The sequence below is a fragment of the Psammomys obesus genome, unplaced genomic scaffold (assembly GCF_907164565.1).
Source record: "Psammomys obesus unplaced genomic scaffold, mPsaObe1.curated_primary_1811, whole genome shotgun sequence".
Taxonomy (NCBI): domain Eukaryota; kingdom Metazoa; phylum Chordata; class Mammalia; order Rodentia; family Muridae; genus Psammomys; species Psammomys obesus.
The window spans coordinates 10,245,215-10,273,155 of record NW_026596162.1 but is presented as its reverse complement, the minus strand read 5'-3'; the positions used below and the strand labels follow the sequence as shown (position 1 = coordinate 10,273,155).

At 39.8% G+C, this 27,941-nt stretch overlaps 1 protein-coding gene and 1 pseudogene across 1 annotated transcript in view; both read left to right on the top strand.

Moving 5' to 3' along the window:
• Positions 1 to 27,941, top strand: part of Dtnbp1 (dystrobrevin binding protein 1) — a 95,091-nt gene that overhangs the window by 5,129 nt on the left and 62,021 nt on the right. The window contains exons 2-6 of the mRNA XM_055595254.1: positions 4,079 to 4,132; positions 6,043 to 6,093; positions 13,396 to 13,456; positions 16,494 to 16,626; positions 24,399 to 24,531. Of these exons, the coding sequence (XP_055451229.1) occupies positions 4,079 to 4,132; positions 6,043 to 6,093; positions 13,396 to 13,456; positions 16,494 to 16,626; positions 24,399 to 24,531 (432 nt within the window). The remainder of the gene's footprint in view (positions 1 to 4,078; positions 4,133 to 6,042; positions 6,094 to 13,395; positions 13,457 to 16,493; positions 16,627 to 24,398; positions 24,532 to 27,941) is intronic.
• Positions 1,533 to 2,566, top strand: LOC129667560 (ribonuclease P protein subunit p40-like; annotated as a pseudogene).

Below are 27,941 nucleotides of genomic sequence, written 5' to 3'. Positions count from 1 at the left end.
ACCCCCTGTGTGTGTGTATGCATGTGTCTGTCTGTTTCTAGCTCTCTGTGCAACACACAGAATTTGATATGTAAAAATATAATAGGTTTGATTTTGATTTGTGAACAGAATTCAAAGGTGGAATAACAAAAGGTTGAATATGGTTTAAATAATTGGCAGGTTTTGTAGTTTTTCAAAGCAAACATCGCTTTTCTGCTAACTGATGATGTAGACGATGTGGACTTGGTGGGCACGCAATTGAAATGCTGTCCACGCAACCCCATGCAGTTGAGCCAGCTAGCGTATCTGTGTGTCTGTCACCATAGTTCACTGCAGAGTGCCACATGACTCTCTTCTTCCTCTTTTTACACTTTTTGTCTAAGCAGTTTTAAAAATTACTTCAATTTCATAGTGAGAAGCCTGCATTTTAGCATCTTCAAAACTTGAAGAAACAAATGTGCTAGTGTCAAGTTAACATATCTGGAGCCTCCGAAAAATAAAATTACTGAATGATTGTAGCACATTTGAGGTTCAGTGCGTGAGCTGGAAAGTGTGCTTTAGTTTATTTAGTCGGAAAGTCCACGTATCAGTATACTTTCAGCACTTGCGCCAGCTTGAGAATGTGTGCTTTAGAAAGAAGACAGAATAGGGTGGGAAACCCTTTCGTAGGAGCTGGTACATTGGGAAGTTCTGTGATATTTCACCCTGGATCACGCATGTGCATTGCTTCTCTCTCTCTCTCTCTCAATTTTCTCTCTCTCTCTCTCTCTCTCTCTCTCTGTGTGTGTGTGTGTGTGTGTGTGTTCAAATGGAGACCAGAGGCCATGCTGGTTTTGTTTGTTTTTCTTTAATCGCTTTCTAGCTTGCTTTGTGTTTTGAGCTAGGCCTTCTCTTTGAGCCTGGGGCTCATCAATTTCACTAGGCTGGTTGGCCTGTGGGCTCCAGGGAGCTGCCCATCTCTGCTTCCACATGCTGGAATTACAGGTGCTGCCTTGGCTTTTACACAGATTGTAGAGATCTGAACTCAGGCCCTCAGGCTTATCCTGATGGAGCTTTGCCAACTAGGCCATCTCATCTCTACTTTTCAACTTTCTGGATAGTAATAAACTTGTTTCCATCAAGTAATAATCATACTTTTCATTTGAGTTAGACCCGAAGTTTCTCCTGTTGCCCCCCCATCATATTATAAATTTTATTTAATTCTTATAAAGTATATGTGGTTGGATAAAATACTAGTATTTTATATTTGAGGAAACTTGGGAATTCACCTGGGTCAGTATTTCTTTCCCAGTATCCATGGACAGTGGGGAATATGAATAGACTTTATTAAGTTCACAGCTCAGAGTTTGTGTGAAGAATTAAGTTGTCTTCATATGGAAATGCTGGACTACCTCGATTTCTTCCCAGCCTAAAGGATGTTCTTAGAGAGGAACCAGTTGCCTTTCTTTTTAAAAAAAAAAAAAAAAAGGAAAAAAATGTATATATTCAATTCTATACTTTATCTAAAAATAAGAATAATAGGGAGGCGAGGCGCGCCTGGACTCATGCTTAACATGGCCACGCTGCGCAGGCTGCAAGAGGCGCCCCGGCACTTACTGGTCTGTGAGAAATCAAACTTCAGCCACGACAAGTCTCGCCATAAGCATCTTGTGGAGACGCACTATCATAATTACAGGGTTTCCTTTCTTATTCCTATTACTCTGTGAAGAACTTACCTCTCCATGAATTCATTACACATGAATTCATCAACACCTTTGCAAAGAAAGGTTCATTCTCTGCATTAACATACAATACAAGGATTGATGAAGATAATACTGTTGCTCTACTACCGAATGGAAAATGAATTTTATCGCTGGATAAAGATACTTATGAAGAAACTGGACTTCAGGGTTATCCTCGGTATTCTGGCAGAAAACTTATGAAGTTTATAATTTCCTTTGATTTAATGGATTTATCCCTTAACCTGAATTCTAAGAAGTATGAAAGAATGTCTTAGTCCTTCAAAGAAAAGAAGCCTTTGAAGTTTGATTTTCTTTTGGCTTGGCATCATACAGGTGCAGAAGAATCAATGGTGATGTCCTAGTTTTCCAAATACCAAATTCAGGAGCACCAGCCAAAAATGTCATTGAGCACAGTGAGAGAGCTACAGTGTCCGGTGCTGCAGAGCAGTGCGCTTGCAGGGGAGCCGGAGGAGGCCTGCAGTGCCCTGGAGCTCTTTGACTGGCTTGGAGCTGTCTTCTGCAGTGCGAACCTAAATAACCAGCCTTATAATTTCATATCAACCTACTGCTGTCCCCAGCCACGCACAGTGATAGCCCAAGCCTGTCTGTATACAATCACAGGTTTCCTACTGCCAGAGAAGATACATGTCCTTCTCGAATAGCTGTGTCACTACTTTGATGAACCAAAGTTAGCTCCATGGATCACCTTGACAGTTCAAGGCTTTGCAGACAGCCCTGTTTCATGGAGAGGGAATGAACATGGTTTCCAAAAAGGAGGAGAGCACTTATACAGTTTTGTGGTTTTTAATAATCAGGACTGTTGGCTTCAGATGGCTGTCGGGGCAAATGATGACTGTCCACCATAACAAAATAAATAAATAAAAAAGCAAAATTTAAAACCGTGAAAAAAAAAAAGAAAAAGAATAATAGAGCCAGTGTGGTAGTATGCGCCTTCAGTCCTAGCACTCAGGAGACAGAGACACGTGGATATTTGTGAATTTGAGGCCAGCCTGATCTTTATAGTGAGTTCCAGGCCAGCCAGTACATTCATAGGGAGACCATATCTTTAAAAAAAAAAATCAAAAAAGACCTGGAAAAAATAGTGGTGTACCCTTCACTTTTTTCTTTGCTAAACTTTCTTAACTCTTTCTTGTCCTCTTGCATCTAATTCTACATTTTGGTACATTGATAGGTTTTGTTTTGTTTTGTTGTTGTTGTTTGTTTTTAAAACGAATGATGAGAAAATGTCATTTAAAGACTTTCTGTTGTTAGAAAAAAATTTTTGAGACAAGATCACAGGCTGGCCTTGAGCACTTAATCATCCTACCTCAGTTTCCCCAACTGCTGAGATTCCGGTCATGTGCTTCCATCTTTAGTTTAAACACATTCTTAAACAAAAGCTTCACACATACACAAAAAATAGAATAGTGATAGGAACCCCATATGTCCAGTTCTCAGTCAACAGTCTCCAGGTGTTGGCATCTTTGTCTTTCCTGTCTGTCCTACACAGATCTGCTGCAGCTCTCACGGGGCAGCTTAGTCACTAACATAGATATTACATAAATGGCTGCCACAGTCATGACTAACCAAATTAACACTGAGTCATTGATACTATCAGTTACGCAGTCCCTAATCATATTCTCTTGCTTTTTAGAAATGCCTTTTTACAGCTGATTTACCCAAACCCAGATCACATAAGTTCCACATATTGCATTTGGTTAAAGACCAATTTTTGAAACAGATGGTTGTTAAGGAGCCGCACGGGGAAGCTTTTACTGAATGTTACAGCAGTTTTATTTTCAGTTCTGTAATAATCTCTCTTTACTTTTTATCTCAAATTAGTTTTTTTTTTCTTTTATGGGTAGGCAGAAAAGTTGGTATTAAAAATATTTTATGACTATGTATTTGAGATACCAATGTAGATGCTATGAAGATGGTCTTAGCAGTACCTTCCACATTCTACTATAAACATAATCCTACTTGAGAGGGTACATTCTACTATAAACATAATCCTACTTGAGAGGGTACATAACAGTCTTAGGAGAACTCTATCTAAAGTGTCACAACTTCATGCCTTTCAGGGATTGGAGTGAAAATGGTAGAACATGGCTGTAAAAACATCCTCCGTGGCTTTTATCTGTGGAGGTGTTTTTTTTTTTTTGTTTTTTTTTTTGTTTTTTTTTTTTCCGCTTCTGGGACAGCTAGAACCCCTTATAATTTCTTACCACTAGAGAGATGTACAAATTGTTTTTTTTATCAAACCAATTGCTGATTCTTTTGAGCATTGTAATTCTGGGGATAGGTATAGGCTAAAGCCTCCGTGGGATTGAAAATCCCTTGACTTGGTAAAAATAAATTTTGTATTTGTTATTTTATAGGCTGAAGACTTTAAGTGACAAGTCAAGAGAAGCAAAAGTAAAAAGCAAGCCCAGGTAAGTTCATGCCAAGAGCTTTAGTTGTGTAACTTGAATTTCATGTAAGAGAATCATTTACAGACTTTGGGTCTGTTGGGTGTATCTCACCACAAGAAAGTTTAGATTCTTAGTAAATATTGCAGTGCATGAAAATTGTATAATTAACTTGTGAAATGATTGGAAAGTGGAAGTGAAATCATTTTATTCTAGGACAGTCAGTAGTCACTGTTGCTCACAGTTAGTATGTTAAGATCAGATTAAAAGTCCTGGATCACTGAAAAGCAAATAATAATGAAATAGAACTTGATAAGTGAGTTTCTGTAGAATCCCACTAGAGTTGTGATTTTATTGTTTTGTTTTTTGTTTTGGGGGGTTGATATGATTTTTTTTAGATTTATAATTTATACAGCTTTCTGCCTGCATGTTAGAAGAGGGCACCAGATCTCATTATAGATGGTTGTGAGCCACCATGTGGGTGCTGGAAATTGAACTCAGACCTTTAGAAGAGCAGCCAGTGCTCTTAACCTCTGAGCCATCTCTCCAGCCCCTGAGTTGTGATTTTTTTTTTAAAGTATGTGACCCAATTCAATTTCAGCTGCAAACAGTGAGCTTTGATCCAGCATATTTATTTTCTTTATCTAATAGTATATGAAAATGTTTATTGTATTATATGCTAGAGACAATCTCTGCCTGACAAAGTAAGATCGTTTTGTTGTGGTATATTCTGAAGTAATTTAGTTTCCCCAGAGTTTAAGTAAATTGTATGTTGGTGTTCTGGCTTACGCGGGACAATTGATGGAAGAAAGAGACACTGCAGGATGAGCCTAGGCTTTTCAAGCAGCAGGGATCAGCCTCTCAAGGACTAAACACTGGCACCTTCCTAGAAACGCTTTTTATTGTTCCATAAAAGGCACTTTCAGGAAGTTATTTTCCACATACCTAAAAAAACCTCTTATCTGGGCTGGACTGATGGCTCAGAGGTTAACAGTACTGGCTGCTCTTCTAAAGGTCCTGAGTTCAATTCCCAGCAACCACATGGTGGCTCACAACCATCTGTAATGAAATCTGGTGCCCTTTTCTGGTGTACAGGCAGAATACTGTACACATAATAAATAAATAAATCTTAAAGAAAAAAAAAAAAAAGAAAAACCCTCTTATTCAATCCAGAGGTTGTCTTGAGGGAACCATCACCTAAAACAAGTCTCAGCCATAGCGACTTTCTGATTTGCCAGGCATGTCTCAGGATTAAGTTACGCAAAGGCTCTGAAAATCCTTTAGAGGAACAACCCATAAAATCTCAGGAAACATCACTGACAATCACTTTACAGCTTAGGTGCCATCACTCTGGAATTCATGCCAGATACAATGGTTATACTACAATTCTGCTACAGTTGTCAGTATTTGTATGTATGTGTGTGTGTGCACACATACTAGCAGAATTTTATGTGTACCACTTGCACAAATGGCCCACAGAGGCCAGAAGAGGGTGCCAGATCCCTTGGAATTGGCATTGCAAGCAGTTGTGAGCTGCCTGAGAGGTACTGGGAACTGAACCTGAATCCTCTGCAAGAACAGCTTGAGCCATTTCTCTAGCCTCTTCATTGGTGGTTTTTATCTTTTTTAAAAAAATTATGTACATATGTGAGTGTTTTGCCCACATAAATGTTTACCATGGAAGCCAGCAGAAGGTGTTGGGTCCCCTGGGACTGGAGTTACAAACAGTTGTGAGCAGCCATGTGGGTGGTGGGAATTGAACCCAGGTCCTCTGAAAGATCAGCTGGTGCTCTTAACTGACCCACCTCTCCAGCCCCCTCATTAGTGGCTTTAAAATTATGTATGTAATAATTAACAATGCCAGAATTGTGTGTGTAACAGTTTTTAAAGTTGGGTGGATCCGCAGCAGCTCTAATAAGTGTTTTTGTTGGCAGGGCTGCACCATGCTTATCAAAGTACTCTGCTGGCCTGGAACTACTTAGCAGGTACAGTATGTTCTCTTAGAGAAGAGTTCTTTAATGTTTGCGTAAAAAACTTTACAGTTGTACAGATAGAACCTTAACACCCCTAATTTTTTTGCTAATGTAATGATTGGAGATTGTGAACTTCTTTTCCTTGAAGGCTTCTGCTTTCCCTGCTCGGTACAAAAGCCGTTCATATTTTCAACAGGTAATCACTATCATTTCCTTTATGGATGACTTCAAATTAGAGAACTCAATTTGTTTTTATTGTTAGTTTGTTTTTTGTTTTAAAGACAGGATCATACATGGCCCAGGCTAGGGTCATATATGTGTGTAGCAGATGAGCACGTTGGACTCCTGGCCCTCCTGCCTCCTGACTACTGGGATTATAGACGAGTGCCACCAAGTCTGGTCCTTGAGGTGCTGGGGATCAAGCACAGGGCTGTGTATGTTAGGAAAGCACGCTATGAATTCTCACTTTATACCACTTATTTCTCAATCCATTTCTGTTGGCATGATAATAATAAAGTGTAGCTTTTCCTATACATGAAGCAAAAGCTTAAGCAACAAAAACAATTGATAAATTAGAAATAATCAAAATTAAGCATTTTTCTTGTTGGTGGTAGTCACAAAGAACACCATCAAGAAAGCTAAACAATAGGGCGCTGGAGAAATGGTTCAGTGGTTAAGAACATTGTCTGCTCTTCCAGAGGACCTGAGTTCAATTCCCAGCACTCACATGGCTGCTTACAACTGTCTGTAATGCCCATTCCAAGGGATCTGACACCTTCACACTAACACATATAAAATAAAGTTAAACAAATTACTTTTAAAAAAGAAAGCTAAACAAATTCATAGGAAAAGAAAATATTTGCATGTTGTTTGACTAATGAAGGACTAACATCTATAGTATGTAAAGAACATTTATAACTCAATAATAAAAATATGGCCCAGTAAAGAAACAAAAGATTTGAATAGACATTTCTGAGTGAAGATACACAGATGGCCCATAAGAACATGAAAAAAATACTCAGTATTATCATCACTAAAGAAGTGCAGATAAAAACTGCAACCAAATACCTGTTCACGTGTGTTAGCACCTAGAAAGATGTACTGTGCCAAATGTGACAAGGGCCATGCCGATTAACAACTATCTCCCTGAGACAGGGTCTCTCTATGTAGCTCTGGCTGTCCTAGAACTCACTATGTAGACCAGCTGGCCTTGAACTCACAGAGATCCACCTACCTCTGCTTACTGAGTGCTAGAATTAAAGATGTGAGTCTTTACCCCCAACTCCAACAATTAACATTTTCATGCATTCTTGGTGAACATGTGAAATGATGCAGCCACTTTGGAAAATAGTTTCATAGTCTCTCAGAAATTTAGATACAAAATTATCATATAAAACAGATATTTACTCCAAGAAAATAGAAAACATACAGGGTTACCATGCCTGTAATCCAAGCACTGGGATGTTAAGGCAGGAGGGTCATGAATAAGTTCAAGGGCAGCCTACACTACATAGTGAGAGGTTTTTTTCTCTTTGTCCTTTTCTCTGTCCCACTTTTCCTCCCTCCCTCTCTTTCTCTCTCCCTCATTCTTTCTCTCCTCCCATCTTCTCCACCTCCCTGTGTGCATATTTATATCTTTATTTACATATACATAAAACTACCTGAGCCTTGAATATGTGTAGTAGTTGTATTCATAACTGAAAAGTAGAAACAACACAAATGTCCATCAATGAAATGTCCATATAATAAAGTGTTATTTGGTCACGAGAGTAAAAGACTGATCCATAGTAATCGTAGATGAAAACATGAAGGATCATGCTAAGTGAAAGGGATGGAGCACAAAAGGGCACATGCTTGTCAACCCACTGATATAAAATCTCCAGAAGCAGCAGACTGTGGGGACGTATTGTGGTTACCAGTGTCTGGTGGGAAGTGCAGGGCGGGTAGCAACGGCTGGTGGGTAGGTAGGTAGGTATGAGGCTTCTTTTTAAGAGTGATGAAAATATTTTAGCAATAATGTGGCAATTGTACAGACTTGTGTTAGAAAACCATGTCTGAATACACTAAAATGTGAATTTTATAATATGTCAACTATACCAGAAATGCCATGAAGTAAGTCTCTGTGTTTTTTATGTTGTTAGCAAAGGTCTCTAACATGAGACATGGCAGGTGTATGCAGTGGAAGATAGATAGCTACTTCGCTGATTATACATTGATGGCCTGTGTTGTTAGTTTATAACTGGATTTTTAAAATTTTTTATTTTTTTGTAGTTACTAAATCTAGAGTGCGTTTTTCCTTGTTTGAGATCAAGTGAACCGAAAAGGAAGTGTAGTGTACCGTTAGTTTATTTACATACAAACACACTTACGCTAGGGTCTTGTGCTAGGCAGCTAACACTGAACTATTTCCCAACCTGTTTTCACCCAACCTGTTTCAACCACATTAATTCCTTTATAAGTGTGTTTGCTCTTGAATATTTTGTTCTACTTTTTAAAGGCTAGCACCTGATCAAAAGGAAAAGAAATGATGGGTCAGATGCTAGCCTTTAAAATCTGCTCAAAGTCTCTTTGGCATGATCATGAGGGATTTGTAGTAGCGGCTGCCCCTGTGTCTGCACCTTCCTGATCAGAGGCAGTAAGCAGAGACCAGAGCACAGATCTCCAACTACAAGATAGGCTTCTTACTACCTGCCCTCATTCTGCATAAGCTGCTTCAAAGAGCAAGTACATGGCTACAGCTGGAGGCCCGTGGACATGGGTAGCTGGAATGCTAATAAAACCAGATTGAGCAAAATGAACGCTGCTTTCCATCCAGGCCTTCCCCTAGAATTAGCAAGCCATCAGACTGGTTTCATGTAAGATTCTGTCAGTGTACTTGGGTCTAGGGAGTGTACCCTAGTGCTTCCTGTTGTTTCATTTGCCGCCTTTGTCTTCTAAATCATAGCTTTGTGTGAGCACATGGAGGTCAGAGCTTAACCTCAGTGTTAGTCCTCAGGTGCCCACCTTGTTTTTTATTTTTATATTTATTTATGTGTGTGTATTTTTGTTTATTTTTGAGAAGGGGTATGTCTCTGGCCTGGAACTAGACTGGCTGGCCATGAAACCCCAGAGATCTGCCTGATTCCGTCTGCACAGTGCAGGGATTGCAAGTGGCCACTGTTGTGATTGACCCCTCCCCTACTATCATTAGTTTTTAAACTCAGTTTTTCAAATCCCTAGAGCGCTAATGCTTTATAAAGCCTTGCCCAGCACAGAAAGGAATTGTTTACATGCTAATCTGCCTGTGGATTCTTCTACTAGGACTGCTATAGAGCGTAGAGAATGTGTTCAGTAATTATTTGAGGGAATTACTGCATTATGAGTATGGTTATTTCCTTCATTTTTCCATCATTGACTTAAAGAAATATGAAGGCAATTTTTTTTGAATTGAATTTATAGCCAGGGTCTGTATCTCAGTAAAATGAGGTAAGTCATCTGTGTACTAAAAGTGCCTGCATCGGGATGAGTTTCAAGGCTGCATGAGGCGTAAAACATTTTCCTTGAGGGGCTGTTTTTGATTAGGTTGGCAGTGAGGCATACCTATGAGGGCATTGTCTTGATTATGCTAATTGAAGTTGGAAGCCATGCCCACTGAGAGTGGCATCATTCCCTTGGCAGTGGGTCCTTTAAGGAATGAATTTTTGAAAATTATAACTGACAGTTAAGACCCATGAAAGGCAAAGTAGTATGTCTTTGTAATAGACTTTCTACCTTTCTCCAGAAGTGCCAATAGCATAATAGCCTCAGAGTAGAGACTATGAATACTTGGGTATGGTGGTCCACAATCACCTGGGGAAGAAGTCTCAAGGATGGATTGTTTAAATTGGGTTTGGCATGTAAGCATGTCCATGGGGACATTGTCTTGATTATGTAAATTAATGTGGGAGGAAGCACTCACAACGGGTGACACCATTCCCCTGGAGGGAATCTTAGGTTGTCTGAGAGTGGAGAAAGTAAGCTGAGCACCTACTGTGTGTTGATTAGTGTTGGCTCTTGACTGGATGTAATGTGACTAGCTGCTTCAAATTCCTAGAGATCTGATTTCCCCAAAATGGTGGGTTGTAAGGTAAAATTGTGAACTCTTTCCCCTGAAAGTTGCTGTTGTCAGGCGTATTATCACAGCAGTGAGAAGAGGAACTGAGACATTCGGTGAATCTTTGTTATTATTTAGGGAATGACGAATCAGCAGAAAAGTGACAAACTCAGTTGGTATGAGAGGGTGATATAGGTGTAGGAGATGGTCAGGAAAGAAGGATCTGGAGTTTAAGTGGTAAGCAGTGTTTAATTTGCTCTTTTCCATTTTCAAGAAAATGAGGGTCAGGCAGCCATGAAGTCTTGGATTTAAAATTAGTGTGATCATTCTTTTACCCAGCAGACAATTTAGTAAGTTCTCTGTGCTAATTACTGAGACAGCAAAATTGGAAAAGTTTAATTCACCTCGGCAAATCTGGTGCCAAACAGTGACTGGCATTCAATAAATACTTGCTGATTTTAATTGATACTTACAGTTAGATGCACCAGAGGAAAAAAGGTCAAACTTTCTCTTAGTTGGCAGTGACAGTAGGACTGTATTAATTCTGTAATGTTGTACAATGCTTTTCATTACATGTGGATACTGATTAATAGTCGCTGGACTTACTAGATTGGCTTTCCAATCTAAATTCAACAGGAATGGGTCTCTATGACTATGAAGAGGGGCACCATGGATTCACAAAATACATATGTCTGTTCAGAAATAACTTGTTTTTATTGATTCTTTGTGAGTTTCACATCATGGACCCCAGTCCTGCTCATCTCCCCATCCCCTCATATCTGCCCTTTGCCCGTGCAACCCCTGCTAAAAACAAAACAACAAATACACACAGACACAAACATAAACAAACAAAACAAAACAAAAAGACAAGGCATCGGAAACATCTCATGATGGAAGCTGTAATGTGGCACAGTGTGTCTCACAGTACATGCCTCTGTCCACACATCTGTACTTGCAGAGGCTCATTGCAGCAAGTCACTGGTCTGGTTCGAGATCTCTGGCTTCTGTGACACCATCAGTATTGGATCCTCACCGGGACTTCTCCCAGTTATTCTGTTGTTGTCCTGTGTCGTGGAGATCCTGCAGCTGGGGATCAGCTGCCCCTTTTTTGCTTCCTACCTGTTAGCAGATGATACAGATGTTGTGATGGGCCAACTCAAAGTCCTGGATCTGGGCCTGGGTGGTAGCTGACCTGGTCAGCCCACTGGCTCTCCCTTATCCATGCTATCAGGGTAAGCTCTCCAGCACTGCTTGGGCTAGGCCACCCAATGCAGTTAGCATCGGCAGGAGGCAAGGTCACCTCTTGCTCTCATGCCCTTGGAAGCGGCTCCACTGTGCCATCCAGTCCTGGTGCAGGGCCCAATCTCCTATGTGCTGCAGCCTGAAAGGGGCTGGGACAGCTTTCCTGCTCTCACACCTCCGGGCTGTCTTACCTGTTCCTTTGTCATCAGGGCCAGCTCCACTGTGTTGCCCAGAAGTATAGGATCCCTCTCTCCCAGTTCTACAGCCAGTGAAGGGGCAGAACTAGCTCTCCTGCCCTCATGCCCTTGGGCGCCAGCCCTCCTGACTACCTACCACAGGTGCCAAGGAAGGAAGGGAGGGGAGGAGAGCATCACTCCCAAGCCCATGCTACCTCAGCAGTGGCAGGGCCACTTCTCCCTTGCTCTCGCCCTCTGGCCAGCTCACCTGCACCGCCAGGTCAGCTCTACTGAGCTGCTCAGGCGAGGTACAGGGCCGGCTCTCTCAAGTGCTGCAGCTGGTGAGAGCAGATAACTTTGGTAGAGTTTTAGATGAGATGGAAAATCAAATTTTCTGCCAACAGCCATATAGATAATATTATGCTCAGAAATTGTATTATAAACCTTTTTATTTTGAGGCTAGATGGCTGAGCAGGTACTTACTATATAAGCCTGGCAACCCTAGTCTGGTTCCCAGAACCCATGGAAAGGTAGAAAGAAAACCAACTCCACAGAGTTGCCCTTTGACTTCTACACATGTGCCTTGACATGTGCACTCATTATGCATGCTCACACACAACAATAACAATAGTAATAATTACATTTGAAATTTTTATTTTGAGATGATTTCAGCTTTCTGAAAACATAAAATTAGAGCAAAAATTCTTCTCCGTGTTAGCATTTTGTATACAGAGTACAGTGATCAAAAAAGGAAAGTTAACTATGTTTCTGCAAACAGATTGACTGAGATTTTATCACTTACTGATACCTTTATTTTCTGTATCTAGGACCATGCATATTTGGTCATTAAGCTGCCTCCTTGTCCTTTTTTTGGAATAGGCAATGAGCTTCACAACCTTGATGCTTTTGAAACTTGTCAGTTATATTACAAACTGTCCATCTCCTCTTTCCTAGCGCCTTTCCACCAAAAATACCAAAGTAACTTTGTGTCCTTGTACATCGTGATAAGAGGCAGATGATATGGGTGTCTAATTGTAGTTGATATTAATCTTTGTCCCTTGTTCGAGCATCTACCTGGTTTCTTTTGCTTCCAGGTTAGTGAGCATTCTGTACAGAGACTTTGAGACTATTTAGATACCTGTTTCTTATCAGTTCCACACCCTTTAGGCATTTTTCTTGACAGTTATTTGTATTGTTTTTACCCAATAATGAGCCTGTCTCATTTATGATTTCTTCTAAAGTCACTAATCTTATTTCTACTGCAAAGAAAAGCTTTTTACTGAGCTGGAGAGATGGCCCAATGTTCTATCAGAGGACCTAGTTCCCAGCACCCACATGGCAGCTCACAGCTGTCTATAACTCCAGTCCCAGAAGGGCCAACGTTGTCCTCTGGCCTCCATGGGCAGCAGGCACATATGTGGTACACAAACACTTGTGCAGGCAAAGTACTCACAGATAAGAGAAAATAATTTTAAGGTTTTTTAAAATTAAATTTTTATTTTTATATTAGTTACAGTTTATTTAACAATTTTAAGTTTTATTAGCTAGGAGTGGTGGTCTATATAACAAGCAGCTCTATATGTTGAGACCTTTCTCAAAAAACATTTTTTTTTTCTTTTTTCCATTAACAAAAAATTCAGCTGTTTGTGTGATTAGGGTCTCTGGATATTTTATTCTCCAGGTTGCCTTCTATGCTCTTGTGACATGTGTCATTTTTTTTTTTTTTTCTGGCTCCTTTCTGTAGCCACAATATATTATAAACTCACCTGGATATGTTTCCTTTCAATGTCCATTTGCATTTTTAATTATTTTTTGCATTTTTAGGTATGAGGACATATGGGCTGCACTTCACAGAAGAGCGAAGGAGTGTGCGGACGCTGGCGAGGTAGAGTTTGCTGATCTTGCCCTTTTCAAGGCTAAGTGCAGGTCCGGCCCCAGTAAAAGAGTTGTTGGGTTTGTTTGCTTTCAATATTGAGAAAAAAGGTTGCACTGACTTACTGTACAGCAGTGAGCTCTGGTCCTGTGTACAACTGAAGACTCATTAGTCATGGTGTAGTGTAAAAGGCTGATAGGAAGATTAGGAACCATTTTCAATTGTAAAACCCATGAATGTACACATGTGTATATTGTGAACTCTTATTTAAGCATGTACTGGATAAGAGTGAAGGGAACTCCAAAGGGGAAGAGGAGGAGGAGCTGAAGTCACATGGTTATAAACAAAGCAGGAGGCTTCATTTGTTGTTTGACCTTTGAAGTGGCTGCATTCCTTGTGAATGGTTAAACTAGGGAAGGAAGAGGGAAGCCTGACAGTCCTTGGAATAGTTGGTAAAACTTTTTTCTGGGGATTTGTTACTGTTTTGTCTTCACATAGTGTAGGGTTCTGAGTTATGGTTCCTGTATGCACACATAACCCCTAAGTTAAGAAATGAAAGTTACTTGTATATTTTGACAACCATCAAATCCTCCATGGATCAGTTTGCACCGAGGTCCCTCAGATTCTCACAGATTAATTATACTCTTTCCTCCTCCTCAAAAATAATATAAGCTATTCTAAGTTTGAGTCACAAGAAGCAAAGATAACCTCTGAGGCCGGCTTGAAAAATAATACCCAGCTTCAAGGATGAAAATTTAACCCAGCTGTCATGATGGACACTTGTCATCCCAGCATTTGAGAGGCTGAAGCAGGAGGATTGCTCTAATCTTGAGTTCAGCCTTAGCCACACAGAGAGTTCCAGGCTAGCCTGGGCTATACAATTTAAGACTGTCTCAGAAACATAAAAACAAACCAAAAACCCAAAACAAACAAATAACCCCTCTTGGTAATATGTCCTTGAAACTTACAAATGTGTAAATGAATGTCTTTTTTTTTTTTTTTTTTTTTTTTTACTATTGTTCCACTTGTGTTTATGTTGTTAAGTCTGTTCCTGACAAAACAACAGCTTTTTGTCAGGAACATCACTCTCCAAGGGAGGGCAGATGTAAGTGTATGGGCTGTTTTGTCTTGTTCAAGAAAGTTTCCTACACTTATTTCTAGAGCACATTCTTTAAAAAATGTTGTTAGTTTATGTATGTAGGTGTTTTGCCTGCATGTATGTGTGTGCACTCCATTTATGCCTGGTGCTATAAAGGCCAGAAAAAGGTTTCTCTGGAACTGGAGTTAATTTGTGAGCCACCATGTGGGTGCTGGGACTCAAACCCAGCTCCACTAGAATAGCAGCCAGTGCCCTTAACTGCTGAGCCATCTTTCTAGCCCCTAGAGCATATTGTTAAAATATGGTCTTAGAATTCAGAGCTGTGTCTTATATTAAAAAAAACAATTACCAAACCAACCAACCAAACAAACAAAAACCCAGCTATGGTCAGTGCTGATTTGATTGTTTAAAAGATTTGTCTAAGCAGTTGTTGTGTTTTCCCCCTCCGTCCTCAACAATCTATAGATGAAACCCTTAAAGTTATTTAAGGGCTTGGTAGCCATGGTAGTTTTCCGAAGCTAGGCTTCTAGTGTTTTTGTTTTTAATTCCTGCTATAGTGAAATAGTTTCTTGCCTTCAGATAGAACTCTCAAAATTCATGGTTTTATTGAGCGGTTTGATGTGTTAAGTAAGCTGAGTAAGACTTCACTTCTCTGCTCAAGGAACATTTTCTGGGCTGAGGTGGAGGTTAGAAATTCTTTTTTCTCAACTTTGAGGCACTAATCTTGATTTTATACAAACAACCTGATCTCTGTCTTTTCTTTACCCATAAAATGGTGTCAAGCACCACTTAACTTTGCTTAACAAACTTGTTTAGACAAACTGAACTGTGGAGTTTTATGCTATGTTAATTAGTTTCATTGCTCTGACAAAATACTTGAGCTAATCAATTTAGTAAACAAAAGGTTTTATTTTGGCTTATACTTTTGCTTTATGGTCTCTTGGCCCTTTCACTGTTAGGCCTGTAGTGAGTGTGTCATGTTGGGGAGCATTTAGTGGGGAAACTGTCTTCATTTCATTGTAGCCCAGGAGTAAATGACCCAGAGGAGACTAGGATCCCAAAATCCTTTGAAAGACATGCCCAGGGTGATTTAGCTTTCTCATGCTCAGCCCCACTTAATAAATGTTCCACTGTCTCCCAAGTACTCCACATAAGCTATCAGCTTGCAAGCCTTTAAGGGACATACAAGATGCAATTTAAATAAGATAATATAGCTAAGTTACTTAACACAGAATCTGACCTGTAGCAAATGTTCAAAAATGTGTTAGTATAGTATCTGAAAGTTGGTCAACCTTTCCTTTTCTTAGATTAAAATACTTTAGTACATTATGCTATATTCTTTCTACACATAAAATTTACATTCTTTATGCAGAATAAAATTTTTAGTTTTGTGTAAAGTGTGAATTAATAAACCATTTTTAAGCCTTAACATCTAAATATATTGTACTTTAATTTTTGATAAGAAGTAGTCATTACCTAAACCTTACATTAGACTTTTCAAGTTATCTAATAAGCCAGGGTAAAATTTATAATGCCTTTTAAAAAGATTATGCCATGTACCAGACAAAATATTTTCAAGTCAGCAAATTACCAGTAAGTCATTTCTCTGTTTTGTTTATTTTGTTGTTGTTGTTTTTACTGAGTTTTTGTTTGTTGTCTTATTTTTTCCTAGGTGTGAATTTTCCAATGAACAGTTTCCTTACAAGCAGAGTATACTAGAAGTAATCAGCTCATTTTGAAACTTTTCTTTTCTGGGTTAAGAGGTCTGATACAACAGCAGTTTAAGGTTTGCTGTACAGAATACTGAGTTCTTCTTTCGTGAGGAAAAAAGAAAACAAAGAAATGATGGTGTCTTGAGTGTCATCTACCATCTGCAGACCATGTAGGGTTGCTGAAGACAGACTGGCTGGGCCCAGCCCGCTCACTGTAACCTTGTGCTCTGTATTGCAGCTGGTGGGCAGCGAAGTGGTCATGCTCTCTGCCCACTGGGAGAAGAAGAGGACCAGCCTGAGCGAGCTGCAGGAGCAGCTGCAGCAGCTGCCAGCTCTCCTCCAGGACTTGGAGTCTTTGATGGCAAGCCTGGGTAAGTGGGATGTGTGAGTGAAAGCAGTTTCAGCAGGGTGTGCTGTCAAGTCAAAGCTTTCTAAGGATTCAACCAAATTCTTAGCTAACACTTTCAGAAACAATTGTGCATTCTTATTGGCATAGTTTGATTATATAGAAAATATATAGAAATTTGTTTCTAAAATTTACCACTAATGCTTTCTGCCTACGGTCAACTAAGGAAACATAATTTTAATTTTGTTGATTTGTGTGTTTGTGTGTGTGTGTCTCTGTGTGTCCGTCCATCCATCTGCTCTCCCATGCCTGCATTCATGTGTTTGAGTGTGGGTATACATGCTGTGGTGTGCATATGGAGGTCAGAGGACAGCCTGGAGCGTCACTTTCCACTTTTTTTCTTGTTTGAGGAGGGTCTCTGTTACTTGCTGTTGTATGTGTCAGACTAGCTGGCCTCAGGTGATTCACTAGTCTCTACTGCTCATTTTCCTGTAGCAGTACTGGGATTACAGATGTATGCTACAGTGTTTGGCTGTTTAAAATGGGTTCTAGAGATCAGAACGTAGGTTCTGAACATAGAAAGCTCTATCCAATGACTGTCTTCTCACCCCAACTTTGACTTTTTTTTTTTTCCTGGCTTTATTAGATACAATACTTTAGCCACTAATTTTCTCCATTTTCCAGGCTTCTTGCATCTTTTGGTCTTGTATTGTTTTCTGGAAAACCTGCCTTATAACTGTAAGGTATTTCTATTGTGTGAGCAATTTAAGACCTTAATGATGCTTTTCACTGTACTATCCTATAGCTTAATAAATAGCAGTCTCAGAAACCTAGCCCCTCGGGAATTGTTAAGTAGCAAAGACTGATCCACTCATATTGATTTTTTTTTTTTTAAATGGGATGTGGTCCATCTAGCTTACAAATGCCTGTTTAATTGATAGTTGCTAGTAAGATTGCAATTTAGGAAATAAATGACAAACGTGTGCTGGAAAGTGAAAAACAGTGAATATGAACTCTCATCTCTGACACTCTCTCTCTGTTGGTTTCTTAAATACTCCTTGCTTCAGTCTCTGTCTGAAAATGAGGATCAGAATAAAGTTGGGTCTTTGTGTTCGTGGGTTCTGCATCTGTAGATTCAGCCAACTATACATAGAAAATATTTATTTAAAACTGTTCACATTAGACACATATACAGGTCTTTTTATTCTTATCATTTTTTAAATACTACAGTATAGGTATTCACATAATCCTGTCTCCATTGTATTAGATATTTTAAATAATAGAGAGGTAATATTAAAGGATGAGTAAGTTGTATGCAAATAACTGACATTTTATGTAAGAGACTTGAGCACTCAGTGATTTTGACAGCCACGGCTGTGGGAACCAGTACTCCAGGGATCCTAAGGGCCGACTGTGCCTGCTTGCCAAGGTTGTTGGGAGATTAACTGAGATGACAAATGTCAGATCACTTAGCACAGTGCCTGGGTCGTACCTCCCAGTGCTCTGGGCCAGGGATTATTTCTGTGCTTTGGAACAAGTCTGAGTGTGTGCCATGAGGATACTGACATTCTACTAGAAGTTTGTCTGGCTTGGCAAATTTACAAAATCAGGTTTTTTTTTTGTTTTTGTAACAGAGGATGTATCCATTAAACGCTGGAAGATGAGGGCTGGGATGTAGTTTTGTTGGTGAAGTGCTTAACTAGTATGCAGGAAGCCCAAGGTTTGAGCCACTGGCTAGCCTGAGTCAGCAGTGGCGGTGCGCAGTATAATCCCAGCTCTTGGGAAGGAGAGGAGGAGTCCAGGTTCACAGTCATCGTCCTCTATACAGCATGCTCATCAAGGCTAGCCTTTGTTGCCCAAGACTCTCTGAAAAGATTGACCTGAAGGTGGCGGGGTAAAAAATGTAGTCTTTGACTGAAAAATGTCCAAGGATAAAACAAAGTTCTGATGAGTTCAAATCGTCACCGTAGATCTCTTTTAATCAAAAAACTAGGAAAGAGGAATTTGAAGTGTTGTGTTACTGTTGCTAGGCATGGTGTTTTACGCCTGTGACCCCAGTATTTGGGAGGCTGGGGAGTAGTGCCTTGAGATGCAGGCAGCTGGGGCATAGGGGCTAAGTTTCAGTTCAGTGTGGTCTAGTGAAAAAGAAAGAAAGAAAGAAAGAAAGAAAGAAAGAAAGAAAGAAAGAAAAAGAGTTCTCTTGAATTTCCACTAGAGGGCAGTATAACTCTGTTTCTTTATCAAATTTAAACTGTCATGGTCTTGTCTTTCTGTTTTTTCTATTACTTAATTTTGTGTGATCTGTTTTAAAAGATTGCTCCTTTGTCTAGAACAGAATATTCCACTAATTCTAAGACAAGGAACAGCCATATATGGAGTTTCTGTGTTGCATTTGGTGGGCCCTGTGTCACTGTGTTGCTTTCTCTGTGCAGAATGTGAAGACATTAGCAGGGACTCATATCTGTTTCATAAGCTAGATCATATTGTCCAAGTTACTTCCTAACATTAGTTCCTTCACAAGTACACTAACTCTCTTGATACCTTTTCAGTCTGCTGTGAGAATCTCACTTGTTCAATGATAGCTTTTGCAGGTTAATGTACCTTTTAAAGATTCCTTATTAGCATATCATCATCACCTTATTGTACATAAAAGTATGGCACAAGCATTTGAAGAACCTTCCATCTTTTAGCGCCTGGCTGCTATGACCTATGAGTATGCAGACAAAGAAAATATCTTTGTTCTGTGAGGCTAATTATTTTGATTAGAAAGAAACTCATTAAATTTGAAATAACTTTACTATGCTACTTAATTCTTCATGTATCACGCCTGTACTACAGATTATATCTCCTTGAAACAAATGGCACAAAGGAAAATTCCAAGCTGAATCGCTCTCCTCTGGGGTGATCTTCTCTCCCAGATTGGTGGCACTCTTTCTTGCATAGCTGTCAGGTGTTCCCAAATGGCTTTCACAGTAAAATTCCCAATCTTCTCCCCCAGTACCTTAAAGAGACAGCGCTGTTACAGTGAGCAAAGAGGTGAGGCTTGACTCCCTTGCAAGGATGTATTTGGTCCATGGAGGCCTGCTCGTGGTTTATGAGTATGCATCCTAAGTTAGTTATGAATTGACTTATTTGTGTAACTGGTTTTGTAACAGGAGATGAACAGGTTGTGTTAGAATAGTTAAATTTCTGCCAATTTAAAAGAAGTGTTTGGAATGCATATCATGTATATACTTAGGATAATTTAATTAAAAAAGATAAAAACTTAATATGTTTTTTCTATTATTTTATTACTGATTTCAAGTTTGGTAAGAGTGGCAATGCAGAGTTGGGTATGGTGGCATCTCCTTGTGGTGGTAGTGTGTGAGGGGTGGAAGAAGAAGGGCTGGGAGTTCAGGATGAACCTGCACAGTGAATACAGAGACCTGGCCAACATGAGACCCTGTTGCAGTAGAACAAAGTGAAGAGCTGAAACAGAAAATCCCCATTGCTTTTTCTGCTTCAATTTAGGATCATGAAGTTTGATGTGACTAGTAAAGTAGCATCATATTACTAAACGTTTCTTAAGTCCTCTTTCATTTGGCATGAGTTCTTAATTTAGAGGAACGCACATCATAGATTTTTTTCCTGATTATTTTACATCATAGAAATAGAATTACCAGAACTTTATTGAATTGGCCAGACTACCTGAATTAGCTATTAGGCAGTACAAAGACACAAGGGTACAGTGTTTACCTTTAGACCTTAACTGATCTCCTGGGAGAGAAGCAAGGAAGCAATAGCTGTACAGTATCAATCAGTCAGATGAGAGTCTTCATGGAGCTCAGAAGTCTGTGAAAGCTGTCGTCGGGGCAGGGCTAGCGTGGAACCTGCTGTGACATTTACAGCAAGGGAAGAAGGGGGGGAGCAGAAGTGTCCCAGCTCCAGGTGGAAAGGAAGCAGGGCTCACAGGGCTCTTCTTGGATGGTCAGTGGACCTGTTCTGTTGTAAAGGAGAATGAGAATGACGGTGGTGGTAAGATTGCACCAGTAGACTGTACACAGAGGCTGTACCCGCATGAGAAGATTCAGGAGCCTTTCAAGCTTTTTAAAAGGGAGAACAAAGTAGCAGTTCAGTGGTGATTAACAGAGTGACCATTGACCACCACAGACAGATGTGGGCTGCATTTTCTGTTGTGTTGTTTGTTGATCTCTTTAGAAGGTTATTCTTTTTGTCTTTATGTGCATGGGCATTTTTGCCTACATGTGTGTCTAGTGCCCATGGAGGCCAGAGGAGGGTGTCAGATCCTTTGGAATTGGAGTAATTGATGTTTTGTGAGCCATCATGTGGGTGCTGGGAACCAGACTCTGTAGAAAGAACAGAAGGCTTTCTACAGAGAAAGGAACCGCTCTAGCCTGGATGTTCTTTTGTTACTGGGAGTTGGTATTGCCTGGCTCGTGTCATTAACAGTTTGAACTAGAATAGAATTCTTTCCACGTAAGTTAATTGGCTTGCCTAGGGTCAACTCGTGAAATGCCTGTGCTCATTAACTTGTAGTCAGCCAGCAGCACTGTAATCCAGAAGGAAATTGTCATCTCTGGTAGATAAAAATGAAATGTGTATTTTCTGATATTGAATAACTTTTGACTCTATTAAAAAAAAATCATTTGAAATTTATCTCCCCTCAGTCTAAGAACAGCCTGGGGTATAATTTATAGGTATATGAGTCTACTAGGAAAAAAGGAAATGCTCCTGATATTTTTATCAATTTATCCATAACATTCTTATCTAGAGCTCTTACTTATATCATGATCATTAATGGTCAACAGAATTTTCTTTTGTTCATTTTTGATCAGATTTTGTTTTGTTTGGTTTTTGGAGATAGGGTTTCTTTGTGTATCCTTGGCTTCCCTGGACTCGCTTTATAGACCGGGCTACCCTCAAACTCAGAGATCTGCCTGCCTCTGTCTCCCCAAGTGCTGGGACTGTGGGCGTGCACGTCTGTGTCTGGCTTCAGAGTTGGATTTCTAAGCTTGCTTCCTATAGTAAATTTTATTTTCTATTAATGTCCATAGCCTTTGGCCCTGACAAATAGAAAAGGATTTTTTTATAAGCTTAGTTGTTTAGAAAAGACAAAATTTAGGATATTAGAAAATGATTGTTTCTGGTTTAATAGATCCTTGGCTTACGTAAAGATAAAGAAGCGAAAATTTGTGTCTTAACTTAAAATTTCACATTGAAATTAGAGGAGTTTTCCTGTAACCCTGGGGCTCCAAAAGGTGGTTTAGAAAGTCTGTGAACATCTGGCAGATGGCTGATGGAAATGTGCCTAAGTAGTCGTCAGGTAGTGTGGCCACTTCTGCTCTACCTTCTGGAGCATCTCCAGTGTCCCTCAGAGAGAATTAGGCACAAGTGTGAGTGTCCCACACACGCTCACGTGTTTGAGCGTTTGGTTTCCTTTTGGCCCTGTTTTGGGAGGTTGTTGAACCTTTGGGACATGGCACATAGGTGGTGAACTATTCTCTTGGGCGTAGGCCTTTAAGTGTTTTTTCTCGGAAACATGCTTCTTTCTAATCTCCTGAGGTGTGACCTGACACAAACTCCCACCTTTTCACTGGCACTGGCCCAGCTTCTTAAATAGGGAGTCAAAAATAAAGCTCCCCTCCCTTACCTTATTTCTGTGAGGTTTTTGGTCACAACACTTACATATCAATTTCTTCCACCATAAACCTCCATCTTGGAGGGAAGATGGTTAAGACACAGGTTGTATTAAAGGTCAGTGAACTATCCCATCTTGCAAGGAAAGTTCTTTATTCTCAGGAAGTAAACACCACAGAGGCCTCAGGAAGTCCCTAAAATTGACTGGATACCTTAGCTCTTTCTCTCCTCAATTGTTTATAAAGAGTAAGGCCCAATTAGTGACACTCTGAGACCAGCTCAGTTGCGTGAAAAAGTTGCTCTGTAACCTCTTCCTGCCTTTAAACTGCAGTGCACTTTGGGCTTCCATCTTTGTGAACTGTGAACATGCTAGTGGGAACTTTGATGATATAGGTGTCTTTGAGACATTTCTGCTTCTGTTAGTAACACCTCACCCACACTCCTCTAAGTAACCCCAAAGAAACTTACTGACTTATCAAGTTGGACTTTGGTGGTATACTTACCTTAGCCTGTCATTAGTTTTTTATCTGGGGTGAGTAGATGTTTGTTAATGTCTTCATGGACTAGTGTGACAAAACAGCATTGAAAAAAGCAACCAAAAATAATTTAAAATGAATAATTTTGTTGACTTGTAAAATAGAATGTAAACAAGATCAGTTGATCTAATAAATCAAAGTGTCAATAACCTTCTAAAACCTTTCTGTTGTCAAGGAAAACAAGCAGTCCTCCTGTCTGTAGCTGAGCAGTTGTAGGGTAACAGTGACTCAGTATGGGACCACACCCCCATTTCTCTGCCTTTGGGCAGGACTTTGCATTAGTTTCTCAAGACTTTGTTCTTAAATAGTTTTTAAAAAAGAGATACTAATTTTTTATTGTGTGTGTGTACTATATCTGTATCTGTACATACAAACAGATATATATACTGATATACGTATAATGCACACACACAGGTGTTTTGCCCACATGTGTCTGTGCCATGTGCGTTGAAGAGGGTGGTGGATCCCTTGGGACTAGAGCTACATAGATTGTGAGCTGCCATGTGAGTGCTGGAGTTGAACCCTGGGTTCTCTGGATAGCAACCATTGCTCTTAATCTCTGAGCTATCTCTTTGGCCCCTGGTCTTCAATATTTGAGTGAAGGATTTAACTAAAGATGCTCTCCATATTCCAATAAAGTACAGAGTTTTGTGGTCATGAGACTGACTAGTGAAAGACTAGTTAACTGGCAAGAACTGAATACGCAGCAATAGAAACCCCAACTAAGACACAGTATAAGGTGAGCAACTCTAAGTAGATCAGTATTCCATGCATTCCCCACCTCCACCACCACCATTGACTGAGTTAATAACACCAGCTTACTCAGTGTTTATAGTATCCTCATGCAGAGGTTTAGGTCTGTGATGTGCCAGAGGTCAAACAGGTGTTGAAGTGACTTGGAGTTATAACTACTAAATTACAGTGGCATGATGCTAGCTGCAGTCGCTAACTTGCCATATATACAGACTTGTTCATTTGCTGGACGTAGTGGCACACATCGAGCTCAGTACTGAGAAGACAGGCAGGCCTGGTCCACATAGTGACTTTCAGGACAGCCAGAGCTACACAGTGAGACCCTGTCTCAAACAACAAATAAAAAGACTGGTTCATTTGTGGTATATGGGAGTCATAGAACATAAGATTACTTAGGATACTCCACATTCATCATCATAGTAATAAAGTATTTAAGATATTTTGAACATGGATGTCTTGAAAATGTTTGAAATATAGTCTTTAATTAAAGTGTGCTTTGATGTTGGTCAGTGTGTCTAATTTTGCCTAAAGTTTAATACGAAATATCAAGAAAATACAAAGCGGTCTTGATAGTTTAGACTTTTTAAAAAAGATACTGTTTATTTTATTATTTTTAATTATGTCTGTGTATGTCTGTGTGGTGGTATGTACACATGTTAGTGTAGGTGTGCCTATGGAAGACAGAAAAGGAAGTTGGAATTACAGCCAGTTGTAGGCCACCTAGTATGCGTACTGGGTCCTCTGGAAGAGCTGTTTGTGCTCTTAATTGCTGAGCCCTCTCTCCAACAACAATCTAAAAACTCTTGTCTTTTTGGCCAGTGATTTGGACTTGACAATTGTTTATTTCTTTTTTTATGTTATATACTTTCAGCTCATTTAGAGACGAGTTTTGAAGAGATAGAAAACCACCTGTTGCATCTGGAGGATTTGTGTGGGCAGTGTGAGTTAGAGAGACATAAACTGGCACAGTCCCAACACCTGGAGAATTACAAAAAAAGTAAGAGGTGAGTTCAAAACTTGGACCTCAACATTGTAATCTCAAAGTGTACCACATGTTGATTACATGCTCTTCTTTCTTTTTTTAATTTTTGCATTTGTTTGTTTACTCTCCCTCTGTGTGTGTGTTTGTGTGTGTGTCCCAGGACAGCTTGTAAGAGGTGTTTCTCTCCTATCATATAGATCCCACTGAACCATCTTCCTTCCCCTATTCTCCATATGTTTGGATGGTAAAGCACTCACTTACAGTGAACAGGTTAATTTGTGGTCAGCGTGATACAAGCTAGGGTCATCTCAGAAGAGGGACCATCAATTGAGAGAGTGTCGCTATCAGATTGCCCTGTGGACAAGTCTGTGGAGCATCTTCTTGATAAAGCAGTAATGGTTGCTGTCACCCCTAGGCTAGTGGTCCTAGGGTGTATAAGAAAGAAGACTGCACAAGGCATGGGGGGGACAATCCAGTAAGCAGTGGTTCTCCATGGCCTCTGCTTTAGTTCCTGCCTTGACTTCTCTTCATGATGGATGACTAGCTGAGATAAGCTTTTTCCTCCCCAAGTTGGTTTTGGTCTTTGTGTTTTATCTCAGCAATAGAAACCTCAACTAAGACACCGTATAAGGTGTGTAACTATAAATAGATTGGTATTCGTGCTTTCGTTATCACCACTATGGTTTTAGCCGCTTGCATACAAGAACTATATGAATATTGTGACTTTTTTCCATCAATACAGGTTGAAATTTGATCGTTAAAAAAAAAAAAGTGACCCTTTCAGTAACAAGTTAAATGATTAGATAAAAAAGGAAGCCTGCTGCCTGGAGCTGGGAAATTTGACCCATGCTCTTTACCAGTGACTTACATAACCAACTTAATGCATTAAGATACATGCCATGAAATCAAAGTGTGGGAATGTCTAAATGTACTGAATAATTCTTAGTGTCTTTCGGGTTGTTGAAATAATAGAGTCTGTCTGTTCAGAGACAGAACTTAGTCGAAACTTCTAGCTCCCTCCTCCTGGTTAGCTGATTCCTAACTGTGTCCTTGGCCACCAGCCTTTTACTTTACATCTTGATCGCTTATAAAATTCTTAGTCTAGAATCTTCTTGATAATATTAATAAGGACTTCTAGAAATAACATTGTTACTGAATTTAGATAGGATAGATTTTTAATAATACCGATTTTTCTGTACTGGATAAGAAAGATGGTACATACCTGGTGGTGGTGCACACTTCAATCCCATAATTCAGAAGGCAGGGCAGGCAGATCTGTGAGTTTCAGGCCGGCCTGTGTGCAGGGCAAATTCCAGGACAGCCAGGGCCACCCAGAAAAACCTTGTCTCAAAGAGATCCAGACAGAAACACGGGGGTGGGGGGGGAAAGGGAGGAAGGAAGGAAGGAAGGAAGGAAGGAAGGAAGGAAGGAAGGAAGGAAGGAAATGAAAAGAGATATGGTATATGGTTTGAAGACACCAGTTTATAATCTACAGAAAACATGAAACAGCTTGGCAAGGCTAAATTTTAAAACTTTGTATTTCTCAAGGAAGGCACGATACTAATTTAGAGTGTCATGACACTGGCACATTTAAAGGGTGAGAAATTTAAATTGACCAGTACTTTGGTTAGACTGTTAAAGACTTCATCTGCAAAATATATATATAGGTAGATACTTGTTGATACTCAAGACATCTGCATACAGTATTGGGAAATGTCAAAGCATTTATACCAGTCTAGTAAAGCACTTGCTTTATTATTTAAATTGAGGTCATATTTTTATTCTGAAGTGATGACTACTGATTTAATTCACAGTTATAACAGAAATGAAGTTGATTCTGCTGCTGTACATAGTGGAACTCAGGAAGCAGAGGCAAGAAGATTAGCAGCTCAAGGCCAACCTAGGCACAGGAATCCCTGTCTCAGAAAGAAAATTATAATACAATTTGAGTGATTGAGAATGTCATTAGATACCTGACCCTGGTTTTCTTCCCCTCTTTTTCTACTCTTTGACTTTTTGCAAATACCTTATCATCAACATCGTTAGCTGTAAAATAGAGGTAATGAGAATTTCTGGCAAGGTTATTGAAGAAAAGAGACAATTTGTCTTGTTTTGTTTTTGTATTTTTGTTTGTTTTCAAAGGGCCAAATAAGAGTAAGCCTGCTTATCAACTGCAGTCATTCTGAAATGTTCAGGTGAACACCTCTTTGAAACTTTTTAGAAGCGAATCAGCCTGATTTGCTTTATATATTTATATGACTCCTTAACAATAGTGTAAATCATTTTGGTACAACACAGACAGAATTGAACCTTTTTTTTTTTTCCAGACAAATCCAGACTTCTTATTCATGGAAAACACACTAAAGTTATAAGGAAGTTAGTTATTGTAACTCAGAAGAGCAAGAAGGTAAAGGAGAAAGCAGCAGGAAGCAGAGATAACATCAGTGTTCAGAAGGTGCAAGAGCACCATGCTGACTGATCACTGAACAGGTCTAAGCTGGGTGAGACGTGATGACAGTCACTGAACATGTCTAAGCTGGGTGAGATGAGGGCCTAAGGAGCACTCAGACATTGAAGCATGCTGCTCAGAACTCTGGAAAGGCTCAGTAACCGGGAAAGAGAATGTGAGCTGAGAGCAGGAACTTTGGGTGAGAGGACAGAGAATGTGATCCTTGCTTGAGTCTGCAGGGCCCAGCAAGTACCTGACAAAGTGAGTTCAGGAAGACCCATCTCGTGCTACACTATAGAGAAGGACATGAAGCACTTCAGAGAGGTTTTGTATTTAGGTTCATGAATCTGAAAGACTTGTTACTTAGCAGCACTGGAACTAAGTAATTATTTCTGGGCTAACAAAGATGATAGCTGCAAAGATAGTTGGCACAAAGCCAGGACTGTGTGAATTCATATCCACTTACATCTGCATTCTCTAGGGAGCCAGGATGGAAGGAGTTTCAGTTAGCAATGCTCTGTAGAGTTGAGGAAGGTGCACCCTGGCCTGCCCATTCTAATCAGTGACTGTTCAGAGGTGCTGCCCAAGCTCCTGATATGCTGTGCATTTGCCCAAGAGAAGAATGTGCCTCTGACATTATGAGTGCTGATGAGGGAACCAGAGCCCTGTTCGAAGTGGCAAAACTTGAAGTCTCTCCACTGAGAGCTGTGAACAAGACCACTAGAACCTGGGCTCTACTGGACTGAAAACAGTGTGGGGAAGTTTGCTCCTCTCTTCCTTATATAGCTTATGCTGAAATGAATACATAAGCAAGCAAACAAATAAATGAAATTTAAAAGGAAGAAGGAAGAGGAGGAAAGAAATGATTTTGTCTTAGAATATGGATATTTACTTAGCAAAATATTTATCAGAGATGAGGAAATAAAATCATTTCCAGGCATAGAAGAACTCTGGGTTGGATCACATGTACGCTTTGTCAAGAA